General features: G+C 50.6%; 1 protein-coding gene across 1 annotated transcript in view; it reads left to right on the top strand.

The window, feature by feature from the left end:
* The window catches only part of LGR6 (leucine rich repeat containing G protein-coupled receptor 6), a 152,007-nt gene that overhangs the window by 50,882 nt on the left and 86,679 nt on the right, over positions 1-14,446 (top strand). The window contains exon 2 of the mRNA XM_039698583.1: positions 5,678-5,749. Within this exon, the coding sequence (XP_039554517.1) occupies positions 5,678-5,749 (72 nt within the window). The remainder of the gene's footprint in view (positions 1-5,677; positions 5,750-14,446) is intronic.

The raw sequence follows: 14,446 nt of genomic DNA, 5'->3' as shown, positions 1-14,446 counted from the left end.
GTGTCTGCCCTCATTCCCAGCTGTAGCTGCACACACTGGATTTCACTGAGGTACCAAGGAAGCCAGAGGCCCATGGAGTGTCCCACTGTGGGCTCCATGAAGGTCCAGGAACAGCAACCTGAGCCTGCAGAAACCTTGCAGAACAAAACTCTTGCAGGCAGCTGAATGAGCAGGAAGACCCAGGCTTCTTGTTCTGCTGAGTGACAGAGGGACCATGGGGAGCTCCTCAGGGGACTGAAGCTAAGGACCAGATTTTCTGTCCCTTTGGAGTAGACAGAGGTTGTTGGGGAATGTCTTCTCCCAGCCACAGGTAGGAGATGCTCTTTCTGTAGGAGAATCTCTCTGCCAGCTGTGCAATTTTCTATGGACAGATGCACATCTGGCTCTGAGGTCCCTCTGCTTGGCCTCAGCCAAACCCTACCCCGGCAGTTTCCCCTTCAAAGCCTCCTGGCTGAGCAGCCCTGGTCCTGTTGTGCTGCTCTAGGGGGGCTTCAGCCCGTGTTGCTTTAGGTCTGTTGGCTTCTGCTTGCATTAATTCTGCTTGCATTAATTAATTGCAGCCCATCTCTGAGGAACCACTTTGCTTTGTGCCTGGGAAGACACACATCAGGAGCTGTGGGGCTCATGGGCAGGGCTCATCTTCCCCCAGTTTAGTGGGCAGCTGTAGATGACCTGGGTTTGTGAGAGGCATCAGTCCTGCTGTCCCTGGAGGAGCATCCTGGGGATGCTGCTTAGGCCCATCTCAGGCAAGGCTTGCAGGGAGTCCTTTGTGCAGCCCCTTAGAGCAGCAGAAAATCCTGTCCTTTTGGCCCAGAGCAGGCAGGTCCAAGCCCTGCAGGTGCCTTCTCTGCCCCCTCCCAGAGGGGCTGCACGCTCCCCACAGGGACATCCACGGCTCAGAGCACCCACACAGCCTGCCCCAGCAGCCATGCCAAGGAAAAATCCTTTTGATCTCTTTTCTCCTATCACCCCTGAGCTAAAACTCTGTGGTCACCATCTCCCAGCACGGGTGGGAAGCGTGGCAGGCAGTCCCAGCACCCTGTGTGTGTCACCTCATTTTTTGGTAAGGAAGATCAGCTAATCAGTGAATAATCAAAGGTTGTTCATGAAAGAGGGTGACATCAAAGCAAATAATTTAAGGAACCCCTCGAGGGCCAGAGGAGTTGTAAGGTCTGAGGCTGAATCACATGAGCTCAGTTTCCATGAACTGTGTCTCAGTTTTCCTGCAGGTACAAGTTAGAAATGCTTACGATAAATGTTTAGAATTAGTTGGGGAAGGGGGGAAAGTTAAATCACACTAATTATAGCCATGATGGCTTTGGTGCAGTGCCATTTGAAAGCATAGGTGTATTCTACACCTAATGCAGGAGGCATTAAAAGGTATTGCTTCTTGGGTAAGCGGGGTGATGTGAGAGCAGTTTCAGTTTGGGGAGTAGTAGAGTAATTCACTCTACTGGCAGCATTCCAGACCACAGCCATGAAGGATGATTTGGCAGCAAAAGAATTCCTGCTTTTATTTAATATTTTGTAGAGAGGACAGAACAGACCAGTCACTGGGGAAGGAGGAACAGGGGAGCTCTGGGACAGGAGAGGGGTGGCTTGTCCCAGGGCACCACTGCTGAGTGGTATCGTGAACTCAAAGGCAAGAATCTGGACAGTTCCTCTGCAGGTCCTACACTGCAAGCCTGGGTGAAGCTGCAGCACCCCATTTCTTCTCCTACCTTTCTGATTTCTTTTAGAATTTAAGAGACTTTGGGATTTGAATCATTTGTGCATTTCTGTACTGCCTGCTCTGGTACAGACCTCACCTTTGGAATGGTTTCTCCAGTGCAAATGACAAGGGCCATGCACAGACATGAGTGACCCAGCACTTGTTTGGCCTCCCTGGATGCTCAGTCACTCAGAAGAGAGCCCTAGCTTAGAAAGCCAAGGTCACTGACACAGCTGAGAAAGGTCAGAGGAGCCCCTGACCCATTTATCCATGGATCCCGATTTATTCTACTAGATGCTGCAGAAAAAATAATCCAGCAAGGTTCAAACACCATGGGTTCCTTTTAAATTAACTGAATGTGGCTGACTGAAGTAACCACCCCCAAACACTTGAAGAGATAAACAGCTTCTCTGATTGCTCTGACAGGAAGCATTTCCACCCTTGCATGTGTTGGGGATGTACATAACATAAGAAACCTTACGAAGAGGAAAATCACAAGCTTGGGAAAACACAGCAACAAGTCAACAACATCTTTAAATGAGTAATAAGTCAAATATTTACTCCCACAACACTTCAGGCAAGAATCCTGTGCCTCAGCTTTCACACAAGCATGGACAGCCTGTGGAGAAACATCTCGTACTTTTGCGGCTAGAAAAATCACCAGGTCCAGGGCTGTGCTTGGGAAGTTTATTTCCAGCCCTTGGAGGAATTTGCTCCTCCTTCACACCATTTGTCCTTGCACATTCCATGCTGTCCTCACACCACAGCCAGGCCAGGAATTCCACCACAGCAAGTCGGGTGTGATGTCCCCTGCTCTGGAGGAGCTGCTGGGAGGTCCCTGCAGGACGTCACACTGCAGAGTTAATGGCAAAACTGAGTCCCTGGAACCTTTGCCTTGCTGTTCATTAGCTGGCAAACCACTGCCAGGATGTGCCCTTTTGGGTGCCCTTTCCAGGGCTGTCAGTGGAGATGTATTACACTTGAGTCCTGCAGGACTGCAAACCACCAGAGTGTTCAAACAGCCAAAACATCAGTGACTTTTAAATAAAAGTACTCAAAATATTTTCTGTGTAACAACCTTGAAAAAAGGCTGGGCTCTTCTTCACTGCTCAAAGAAATGGTGGGAGAGACCCCCTTGTCTCAGACCTGCCCGTGGCCAGGAGCCCCAGGGCTGCAGGAGGGGGGCTGGGAGGGAAGGGGGGCTTTGAAAGAAAAGCCACATTCTGTGGAGCTGTGAGGCTGCCACAGTGATGGGAGCATGGCATCTCTCCTCTGCCTTTTGGAAGATTTCTTCAGAAACCAGTGTATTTTGTTCATTTTAGGCCAGGTTGGATGGGGCTTGGAGGAGCCAGGGAGAGTGGAAGGTGTCCCAGCCGTGGCAGGGGGTGGAATGGGATGAGCTTGGAGGTCCTTTCCTGCTCAAACCATCTGGGATTCCAAAAGATAATAAAAGATATTTTCCCATATCCTCAGCCTCCTGCAGCCCTGCTGCTGTCAGGACTGAGGAGTCCCATCCTGATGGGTCCAGGCTCATGAGTTTGCACATCCCTGCAGTCACCACCCACCCAGGTGTCCAGCTGTCCCCACCACACCTGGGGAGCACCTGGGCACACAGAAGGCAGCTCCATGAGGCTTGGAAAGTGGCAGGCAAGGGGCATTCTCTACACTGCCAGCAGAAGGCAACTGAAGGAATTTACCTCACAGTTTCAAGGAGATCTTGGATGTTTCAGATCTGTGTTTTCTCTCACAGTCTTTCATTTTACATTATTTTTCGTTATTTTCACATTGTTCCACAACATGTCAAAACATCAGACAGATTCATTACAACACAAACAGGAGACACTTTGATGTAGGAAAAAAAGATGTTTTAATGGGTGCTAAGTAGCAACTGCCCTTGGGGGGTTTAAAAATAAAAATAGAAGCAGCACAAAATAATATTTTAACCCTTGTATCCCAGGATCACCAAAATATAGAATGCAGCATTGCACACAGAACAGTGCAGGCAATAATTTTCTTTTTGCACTCACTATGAAAAGAATTTTGAATTCACATAGATTTTTGGTGAGTTTTCTACTACTTCTTTGGAGGAGAGAAAGTTATAAAGAAAAAAGTAAAATTCTCCAGGAGTATTTTCAAAAGGGCTCACAAAAGTGCATGGTTTTGTCACAGGACACCTCTCCAGAGCATATGCAAAGACAACTTCCAACCTTCTTGATGTGTCACCTGCAGTGACACCAATGCCAAATGGAGCTGGTTAGAACACGGTGGTTTGGGATTTTTTGTGGAAGGTGATCAAAATGTAGAAGCCTATGCCCCCCAGGTGTCTTGCTCTTCACCAGCAAAACTCCAGCATTTTTTAGTGAAGAATACAAAGGCATCTCAGTAAATTTTTCAGTGAACTCCTTTTTCAGTGAAGCAATTTCCTACCCAGAGCCCAAAGCCAGCTGAGATGCTCCAGATCCTTTGCTATGTGACCTGTGAGTTCTCAGGTGCTCTGAGCAGGTGGAACAGCTCAGAGAGGTTCCTCTTGTATTGCTGGGCTCTCCTGAGGGGCTTTTCTCCTTTGTGCTTCTGTCCTTGTCCCTGGCACGAGCCTCCTCCCAATGCCAAGACATTCCCAGTGCCACTGGGAGGGCAGGGAACGTCCTTCCTCAGGCTCACAAGTCTGTGAGGTTCACAGAAGGAAAGAGTAAATAAATTTCCCTTTATTTGGTTGTTGTTTCTCCTCGTTTTCCCATCACACCCACCAGGCTGTGTGTTCAGTCCCAGGAGGAGCTGAGCTGTGCCCTGTGTGTGCACAGTGACAAAGAGCAGCCCCTCTGCCTCTCCAGCACCCAGATGACACAGCCCACATTGCTTTGCTCATCAGGGGATATGCCACAGTGACAAAGAGCAGCCCCTCTGCCTCTCCAGCACCCAGATGACACAGCTTTGCTCATCAGGGGATATGTCCCATCTATTCCCACTGAATTTAACCACACCAGCTTTCAATTCAGTCTCATCTTAGCTCAGCTTTAAAGGTCAGTGCTCCCTTGCTCACCTGGACACAGCCTGGTCTAGCTTGGGGTAAGCAGCGTGGGTTTCTTCACGTGCAGCTGCTCATCAGGGCAGGGTTGCAGCTATCAGACCCCACGAACAGCCTGGAAATATCCTTTTTTTCCCCAAATACAGCTTGTGTATTGAATCACTCAGGACAGACTCAGCTGCTCCCACACCCTGAGATGAGGAGAGCTCTGCTCAGGCAGCTCACAGTGACTGTAACGTGCAGAGGGCTTCAGCACCACCCTGGACCCTCTGGCTACCAGCACAGCCTCCTCCAAAGGCTCCACTGGAAGCCAGGCAGAGGAGATGAGCCTTTAGCTGGAGATGGCAGAGTGAGACAAGCACAATCAGCCAGGTTCCCTCCACCTCCCAACCCCAGTTTGTCACCCACAGAGCCAACCTCTGTCCTTCAGTCCTGGTGTGGTTCACTAGTCTGTGTAGAGAAAGCCAGTCCAGTGGGACGGACCCCTTCTCTCATGGGCTGCTGTCTCCTCAGAAGCAGATGTCTGTCCACACACTGGAAAATCTCCCTGTGGGGGCTGGCATGGCCATGGTGACAGAGAGATGCTCTTGGGCCCAAGGACACGCTGTCCTATTCCAGTGTCACGGGGCTTCCTGTTCGCTCTCCAAAACTTGTGAGACAGCAAGACTGCTTATGCTGTTGGGAAATGTCCTAACTTGCTTCATAACTTGGAGGAGCTCAGGCAGACCACCCTGAAGGAGCCAGCTCTCTCTGGCTACTCCTCTCCATCCCTCTGCAGCAGAGCCCGGGCTGTGATCAGATGTTAAATGCTGAAATGCTGTTTGCTGAGGCTTCTCACCCTCCCACTTAGCAGAGGGGGTACACAGAGCCTGGCACTGAGGCTCATTCTATGCAAACCACTGCGTGACTGATCAGAAACCTCTGTCTTTGCTTCCTGCCAGAGACCTGAGCATGAACAACATCAGCCAGCTGCAGCCCCGCGCGCTCCGACACCTGCGCTTCCTGGAGGAGCTGTGAGTACGGGGTGCTGCCCGGGCAGGGGGTGCTGGGCTGGGGGGACACTGCAGAGGGTCCTCCAGCACTGGCCACAGCTTCCAGTGCAGCTCCTGCAGCTGCAGGCTGAGGTGGAAGCTGACTGTGCTGGGACAGGGTTTGTTTGCTGCTCCAGCTTAGGTTTCACTGAGGTCATCACCTTCAGGCTGAGGTGGTGCCAAAAGCCAAATAAAAGAGGACCTAATCTCTCATTCAAAAATCAACACTGTACCCTGGAGCAGAGCCAGCAAAGAGAGAGCTTCTCTCACCCTTCAGCAGCCAGGGTCCCCCTCACAGCCTCCTGCAGCCCACGTGAACCCCTGGGCACTTCGCAGGTCAGGTGGGACCCACCCTGCAAAACTGCAGCCCAAAAAGCTTTCCCCAGGGGCTGAGGTGTCCCACCAGTGTGCACTGAGGTCTGAGCAGACACACTCAGACACAGCAGCAGTCTCAGTCCTGGGGATCAGCATGTGGCTGTGTGTCAGTGAGGAGTGGCCCCACTTCTGAAAGTGTGAAAATTAACCAGCAGCACAAGAAACCACTGGAATCCTTTGTGAGCCCCAAAAAATGGGAGCCCAGGGGGCAGAATGTTGAGGTTGACCATTTCTGCATGAGTAAATTGCACCTGTATGGTCTTACTCCACTTGACCATGAGAAATACCTCCAGGTGTTATTCTCATGCTGTTGGTACTTTCAACACAACAGCTTCTGTTGGAAAACACAATTTCTTCAAAACACTGTTATTGCATTCATGAAATCCTAATATTAATGCTTCATTTGATGTGTGTTGTAAACTTACTGTGTATATAACAGTTACTGCAACTTAATCTGCCTAAATGAAACACTTTCACTTCTCTGAATCAGATCTTGCTGCCACCACAAGGCACAGCACTGGCATTTCATAAATGGTATTTTCCAAAATGTCAGAATTACAGATATCACCCTAACACCTGTAAGGGTGGGGAGGCCCTGGCACAGGGTGCCCAGAGCAGCTGGGGCTGCCCCTGGATCCCTGGAAGTGTCCAAGGCCAGGTTGGACAGAGCTTGGAGCAGCCTGGGTTTTTGGAAGGTGTCCCTGCCCATGGCAGGGGTGGAATGAGAAGATCTTTGAGGTCCCTCCAAATCCAAATCATTGCAGGATTCTGTGATTTTATAGTACAGGTTTTTACTTCAAATGGTCTTGTAACTGATCACCCTCTGTCTATATTTCAAATTCATTAGTGCTGTAAGGGCCCCAGCCACCCAAGCCCCCTTCCCCAGCAGGCATTTACAGGCTGACAAGGAGGCATTTTTGATCCTGTTCTGGCTCTGGAGCCAGAGCTGCCCACAGAAGTGGGCTCTTCAGCATTTTGCACCCATCTTGCAGCCTTTCTCCTTTCGTTTTATCAACATCCATGTTGAAGTGTGGGCACCCAGCACCTTCACTGGGGGTGCTGAGGGTTTTCACACACACAGACTCTGCTGTGTACAATTAGCAGTTGTCTTGCTGCAAGCAACCGTGTCCTGATTACGTCATGTACAAACAGAGCAGCCTCAACCAGCAAGGAATAAATATTCATAGGTTCCAAAAGAGCCAGCTTCCCACAGCCAAAAATAATTATGAATGAAACAGGCAAAGGGGAAAAATTTAAAGAGGAAAATCTGAAAAAATAATTGGAAGGTGTTAGATAACATTTTACTGGAGGTCCAATGTGTCACAAGTCCCCCTTTGGAAAGGACTGACATCACAGTTAGGGGAAGAAATGCAAACTGCAGCATCATATAGCTGTGCATAGCAAAGTGCCTGCTTGAATTTAATAGCATTAAGATAGTAATCCTATTTATGGAAATCAAGTAATTTATATGAAATCAAGCAAGGAAGGATTTCGTATATTATGGCAAATTAAAAGTGATTCTTTCAACAACAACAGCTAGACAGGGACAGTTTGTACAGCATTCATAGGGCTGTCATTGGCCAATAATGCAACTTGCCTGGCATTTCCCCTGCTCTTTTCATTTATATCTTCACCAAATTTTCATCCCACAACATTACATCAGGACCATGACATTCAGGCTGGATCGCCCTCTGTGCCAGGACACGCATAAGAATCAAGCAAACAAATCCAGCTTGTTTAGACATCCTCAAGGGAAGTTTGTTCAGGTTTCACAGCTCAGATCTCTGCTGATTTCATCTGCCTGGGACACATTCCCAGTGGCTGCCAGGGTGACACGTAGCACATGAGACCAAGCCCTTTGTCTTCATCCCCATGGCAGAACTGCCTGTGCTGGGACATGCCAAGTGAGTGAAGAGCAGAAAGCCCTGCTGAGCAGTGAGGGACAGTGCAGGTACCCCAAACCCACCATCCCAGTGGCAGTGTCTCCTGGGCAGGAGGGAGACCTGCCTGCCTGCCCTCCTGCCTGTCCCCCTCCAGCAGGGAAGTGCTGACAATGAAGAGGACTCTGCTGCAGCTCATCCTGGCTGCAGTGTCTGTCTTCAGTTAGATGGAAAGCCTTCAGCAAGTTTCTCACCCCCAAGGATTTTGGGTGGCATTATGGTCCCAGTCTGTCTTCTACACAGAGTCACAAAGTCACAGAATGGTCTGAGTTGGAAGAGACTCACAAAGATCAACAAGTCCAACTCCCAGCCCTATACAACACCATCCCCAAGAGCCACACCTTGGTCCAAATGCTTTTTGAACTCTGTCAGGCCTGGGGCCATGACCAGTTCCCTCCCCTGACACAATATCAGGCCAATCCCTTGGGTCCTGTCAGTGCTCACAGAGAGATCAGTGCCTGCCCTCATCCTCCTCTCCAGGGGCTGAACAGAACAGCTGCCCTCACACGACTTCTCCTCAATGTCCTTCACCACCTTCACTGCCCTCCTTTGGATGCTCTCTAATAGTTCAATATCTACAGCCTTATGTTCCCTATTATCTGCTGGATAAACCAAGTGAGTGACAGGCTGCAGCAACCAAAGACAAAATTTACAAAATTCAGTTCAAGGTGAACAAAAACAGATGTTCTGGGGCTCTGGTCAACCCCAAATTTTTTTTCACCTGAGAGAGAAAAAATAGTTTCATCTTCTGATTACTTCTTAACATTTAGTCTTTTACTTTGGGTAAAGCTCTAAAAGAAAATGGTAATTCAATTTATATTTGCTTTATTGTCAAAGATACCTTAGGTGCTTGAATCTTACAAAAAAAATCAGAGGTTCCTCAGCAAAACTTTGCCAATTTCAATCCAGAGTTTCAAATCTCCTTTTCGAGATTCTATGAAATGATCTGATGTTCAGAAACATCCCAGGAACTCTTGACACCCCTTATCCTTCTTCTATAACCCTTATCTTCTTCAACAGTCAGAGAAAGCCCAGGTTCCTCTGGCTCCTTATGGTTCTCCCCTCCTGCTCTTGCCCATGATTCTCTGATTCTGTCTTCTCTCTCATTAGATTTAGCCCCAGTAGCCCAGGTTCCCGTGGAGGAGAGCTGGTGTTTCACACCTTTCACCACTTCTCCTTCCGTTCCTCTATTTTAGCACCACCCCAGGCTCCTCATGGAGGTGAAGTTTCACACAAGTCAGAGATCAGAGATCATGGCTGAGCTTGTGCATGGAGCTGGGATTCAGCAGAGGAAAAGGAATAATGGGAAAGGGGAAGACCGCTGCAAAAATGGGTGGATGAAGCACATGTGTCCCATGGACAACAAGGAAAAACGTGCCAGGTTTCACTGCTGAGGAGCCCTGTAAATCTGGGCTGCTGGGCCCACCTGAGCCCTGAGCACACGCCCACACTGGGTGGAGGCCTGTGAGGAAGAAACCAGAGCAGGGTGGCACTTGAGGGTCCTGAGAACAGCAGAGCCATCACCCAAGCACCTGTGACACTCAGCCAGGCTGTGTCCCACAGGGCATTGGCTCCCCTCTGCTCTGGGCACCGAACATGTCCTGATGAGATCAGGGGGGATGCTGTGGTTAGGGCACAGATGAGGGTACAGGGACTGCTCCAGCTCACTCCCTGTGTGGTCTGGGTAGTTATTTTCACTGCCAGAGCTTCATTGTCCAGCAATGAAAACAGGCCCTCAGGTGTGCCCTGTGGGCCAATTGTATTTACTGAGAGCTGCTCAGGAAGGTGTTGTGATTGCAATTAGTTCTCATGCCCAGGGGATGCCCAGAGACCAGATTCTCCAGTCTCAGCTGCCTTTGAAGAGGCAGTGGGAGAGGGGCCCTCAGTGGCAGCAGGCTGTGCTCCCCTCTGGCCCTCCAGCCTCCCCCTCCAGAGACAGGAGAGGCTGCACCAGAGGCTGCATGGTCCCAGCCCAGGCACTCACCAGACTTTCCCTCCAAAGAAAACCTGCACAGATAGAGGTGTTCAGAGCTGGGCCTCACACAGGCAGGGAGCAGCCCAGAGTTTAGTATGTCTCCTCTTTGTTTCTTTCCTTTTTTTCCCCCTTCTTTTCTTTCTCTCTTTTTGGCAGCAGGAAGATTGTTTAAAGTTGCTAATAAATTCCAGTTAATGAAGCCTGAAAAGCCAGAGCTGGGAGCCAAGAGAAACAAGAGCAATCAGTACAGAAGGAATAGAAAGAGATCTTGAAAGCCGGCTTGGGAATAATAACATGTTGAAATGTGTTCGCCGGCGAGGGCTTTGTTACCGCGCTTTGAATCCAAGCACGAGCGCTCGGTGCCAAGAAGAGAAACTGCAGCCAAAGGCAGGTGTTCATTGCCATTCACCTCTTGCTTCGGGGCACAGCGGCAAGATCAGACCCCTTCCCAGCCACTGGCTCTTTCACCTGCCTCTTCTCGGGCCCCGAGGGCAGAGGGACTCAGCGTCACGGGGAGCGCAGCGCGGCAGGCTCAGCACCGCGCTCAGGACCCACCGTCACCTTCTCTGCCAGCCTGGGGGACCGAGAAATGGCACGAAAGCAAAATGAAATAAAATGCAGGCATGGGTGCTGGGAATGTGAATGCAGCAGCCCTCTCCTCCTGCCTTGCACCTGTGAGGGAAACCCCTTCTCACTCCCCTTTCCATGTGGGTCCAATGGAGCCATCACAGCTTATGGGGCACCAGCACTGCTCTGGGCTGCCCTTGCCTGGTGTTAGGGCACCCCCACCCCCTCATCAGCTTCCAGGCATCTGGAACATCCACTCTGGGAGGGTTGTTCAGCACAGGCTCTCACTCCGAGGCAATGTCACTCTTGGAGGAGGCAGCACTGTAGTGATGCTGGCAGTGGGGCATGGCTCCTTTGGGAGTGACAGCTCCTCCCTGGAAGTGGGGCTGGCATTCCCGGGCAATGCTCACATGTGCTGGCACTTGGGTCAGAAGCTGCTTCTGGAGCAGTGCAATAATGTGTCTGAAGTAGGGGGCTCCTGAGACAGCAGCTTTGGTGGGGTTCCATGACACATCAGGCTGGACAGGTCTCATGGAGACACAAAGGCTTGTAGGGCCATGGCCTTGTTTTGCCATGCTGAGATTTGGAGGCAGAATCACTGCTCCCTTCACCTTGCCTGGCACAGCCCTCTGTTTCCAGGTGGCCATAGCTAAAGAGCTGCAGCTCTGAATTCTTGGCCCCTGTGGTTCCCCCAGGATTCTGCACGGCTCCTGTGCAGAGAAGGCAGCAGGGTACAACTCGCTGGCAAAAAGGAGACCAGCTCTGGTTGGTCCAGAACTTTCTGTCCCCCTGGCTGGCACCAGTCCTTGGCAGAGGATGGTGCTGCTCATCAATTCAGTGGGTGAGCAGAAGCACAGAGAGAGTTAAAGGATAATTCCTCTGATGAAGCCTTCCAAAACTCATCCCTGTGCATGGCGTGAGGGCTGTCCTTAGCACTGGCTAAGGTGCAGGTGAGGACAGGAGACAAGGGATTCTAAGGGATTGTCTATCATGAACATTGACCAATGAGGCCAAGATATTGCAGCTGCCCAAATCAAATTCAAATTGTTTTGAAAATTTAGAGATTTCCATTCTATTTATACTCCACTTAGACCAGGGAGAGTGTTCAGCAACTGAAAAATCCTTGCCAGTTCAGAGAGCTGGCCCCAGTTTTCCTGCAAACTGCTTTCCATATGACTATCTATATTCTGGGGTACCCCAAGTGGGGCACCAAAAGTAGAGTCAAAAGTGAAAACTGCTCTGAAGATTTGGAGGGAACAAACAGAAAACTTTGCAGTTTATAATATAAAGAGATGGAGTGAAGATGTTCAGTGTCCTGTTCATTAAGGAGCTGTGTCTTACTAATATTACTTGGCAAATGCATCCAAACTGGCTTGCATATGAGCATTCATGTGGGTTGAAAACTGGCTTGAGGACCATAAACAAAAGAACAAATGCGATCAATCTATCGAGTTGGAACAGGCATTCGAGGGGGGTACAGCAAGCAGGGCTGGAAACAAGCACAGTCTTCTCCTCAGGGATGGAGTGAGACAGCAGAGACCACATTAGAGGCATCTTCAGGAGATACCAGACTAGGACCAGCTGCAGATTCCTGTGTGAGAAGGAAGAGTCCAAGCCTGGCCCTTTTCTCAAATGCACCATGTTTTCACTTGTTGACTTAATTGGCTTCATTCCTGCTTTGCACCAGCACAAGAACAAACTCAGGCATGACAGGGGGGCTGTGGTCCCCTGTGTGCCCAGGGGAAGGCCCAGGCTTGGCGTGATGACACAATTTAGGCAAGAGCATGGAGTATCTGGGCACACTGCCTCAAGAGGGTGAGTGCTTGAGAAACCAACCCGAGCAGGAGATCAAAGGGGCGGCCGACACGCTCAATAAAAGTTTGGCAAGGGGAGAATTTCACTGGGATATGGACACACATGTTTGTCCTGTCCTGCCAATGGGCAACGTTCCTGCCTCCTAATGTGAGTGATAAGAGCATCACCGAGCTGCCTGAGCACCTGACATGAGCGATCTTGCCCAGCACAGCCTTCGGGCGTGCCATGGAAGTTGTAGCATGACCAAGAAGCCCAAGATACAGGAGGGCTGAGCCTGTGGTAACTGAACAGCAGCAACCATATGGTGGTAAACCATGAGTTTGTTCCAACTTGGAGTGTATTGGGAATGCAGATCAAAGCCTGGAGGAATGTTCCCAGAAATCACGGGAGTGGTGGAAGGGGAGGTGGGGGGGCAGAATCTAAAATCCACCACGAGCTTTCTGAAGCAAGCCAGCCACATCCAGCTGTCACCCTCCCCTTCTACCTGCCCCCTCTCTTCCTCCTTCTATCAGCCACTGGAAATCCAGAGCTTTCTCTTTCTCCCAACCCTATGTCCCAGTGTAAACTTCAGGAGAGCAGGACAAAGCACTGAATCAGGTCTGTCCTAAAAAGAGCCCTGAGCAGGCCTAGAGCTAAGCCCATGTGCTGTGGACCAGAATTTCAGCCCTGCAAGAATAGCTCCTCTTCCCTGTGCTTAGGGCAAAGGCAGTGCCTTTCTGTCCTCCTTGGTGGGGTTATCCACCCAAGCCTCCTCCACAGAAGGAGTAAATTAGGAGCTGTCTCAGGGGATGTCACACTGGCAGCATCACTCCAAATGTTATTGTTCCATTTTAAATGGAAAGGAAGGAACCATTTCACTGCATTTCCTGTGGGATCTGAATTCTGCAGATATATTCAATGGGTGCCTGTCTGCCAAGCAGGGGAATTTCTGCAGAGTTTGAGAGAGAGGGACAGAGGGAACCAAGCACTTGGAAGAGTGCCAAGTGCCCATGGACAGAGGAAGGGTCACACACAGGAAGATGTTTATGTCTTGGCTCTCTTACATGAACTGGCATGGGAGTTAATGGCATGAAAAAAAAGATGGTCAGGAAGAGGCTCCAAGAACTGGAGCCCTTCTGCTCTGGAGCAAGGCTGGGAGAGCTGGGGGTGTTCACCTGGAGAAGAGAAGGCTCCAGGGAGAGCTCAGAGCCCCTTCCAGTGCTTAAAGGGACTCCAGGACAGCTGGAGAGGGACTTGGGACAAGGGCCTGGAGGGACAGGACAAGGGGGAATGGCTTCCCACTGCCAGAGGGCAGGGTTAGGTGGGATATTGGGAAGGAATTCTTGGCTGTGAGCATGGTGAGTCCCTGGCACAGGGTGCCCAGGGCAGCTGTGGCTGCTCAGTCCCTACAGGTGTCCAAGGCCAGGCTGGACAGGGCTTGGAGCACCCTGGGCTAGTGGAAGTTGTCCCTGTCTGTGCCAGGGGGTGGAATGAGATGAGCTTTAAGGTCCCTTCCAACTCAAACTGTTCTGTGGTTCTATGACATGTTTCCAGTGGTCACCCTTGACAGGACACCCACACAGGACAGCCAAAAGCTCACCCATTCCTGATCTGCTCTCAGACAGGTGGCACAGCCGTGCTCCTCTGCCTGGAACACCTGGCTACACCCCCTGCATCATGCAGCACCTGTCCTGGGAGGTCTAGCAAACGTCCAAACCCACACCTCCAGACCCTGTGTGCACACCCCAGCTGCGCAGCCCTCTAGAAAACTGAAAACAGCCTGTGTGCACACACACAGACATATCCCACCTCCCAGCCCCTGCACAGAAGTGGGCAGAGCCCATCCTGGACCCCAATGACACTGTCAATTGCCTTGGGAGGAGAGTTCAGAGAAGTGGTTGTGGTTGGTGCCTCCCTTTGTGCCTGCTCCTGGCTTGGCATGGACTCCTAACCTGGAGAGAGGAGCTGGGCTGCCTCAGTAGCAAGGAGGAGGCAAAGGTATGGAGAGAAGAGCCAGAGACCAGAGGT

Source organism: Passer montanus, unplaced genomic scaffold (genome assembly GCF_014805655.1).
Source record: "Passer montanus isolate IOZ18808 unplaced genomic scaffold, ASM1480565v1 scaffold127, whole genome shotgun sequence".
NCBI lineage: Eukaryota > Metazoa > Chordata > Aves > Passeriformes > Passeridae > Passer > Passer montanus.
The sequence above is the reverse complement of the archived record's forward strand: the minus strand, read 5'-3'. Positions and strand labels throughout refer to the sequence as shown.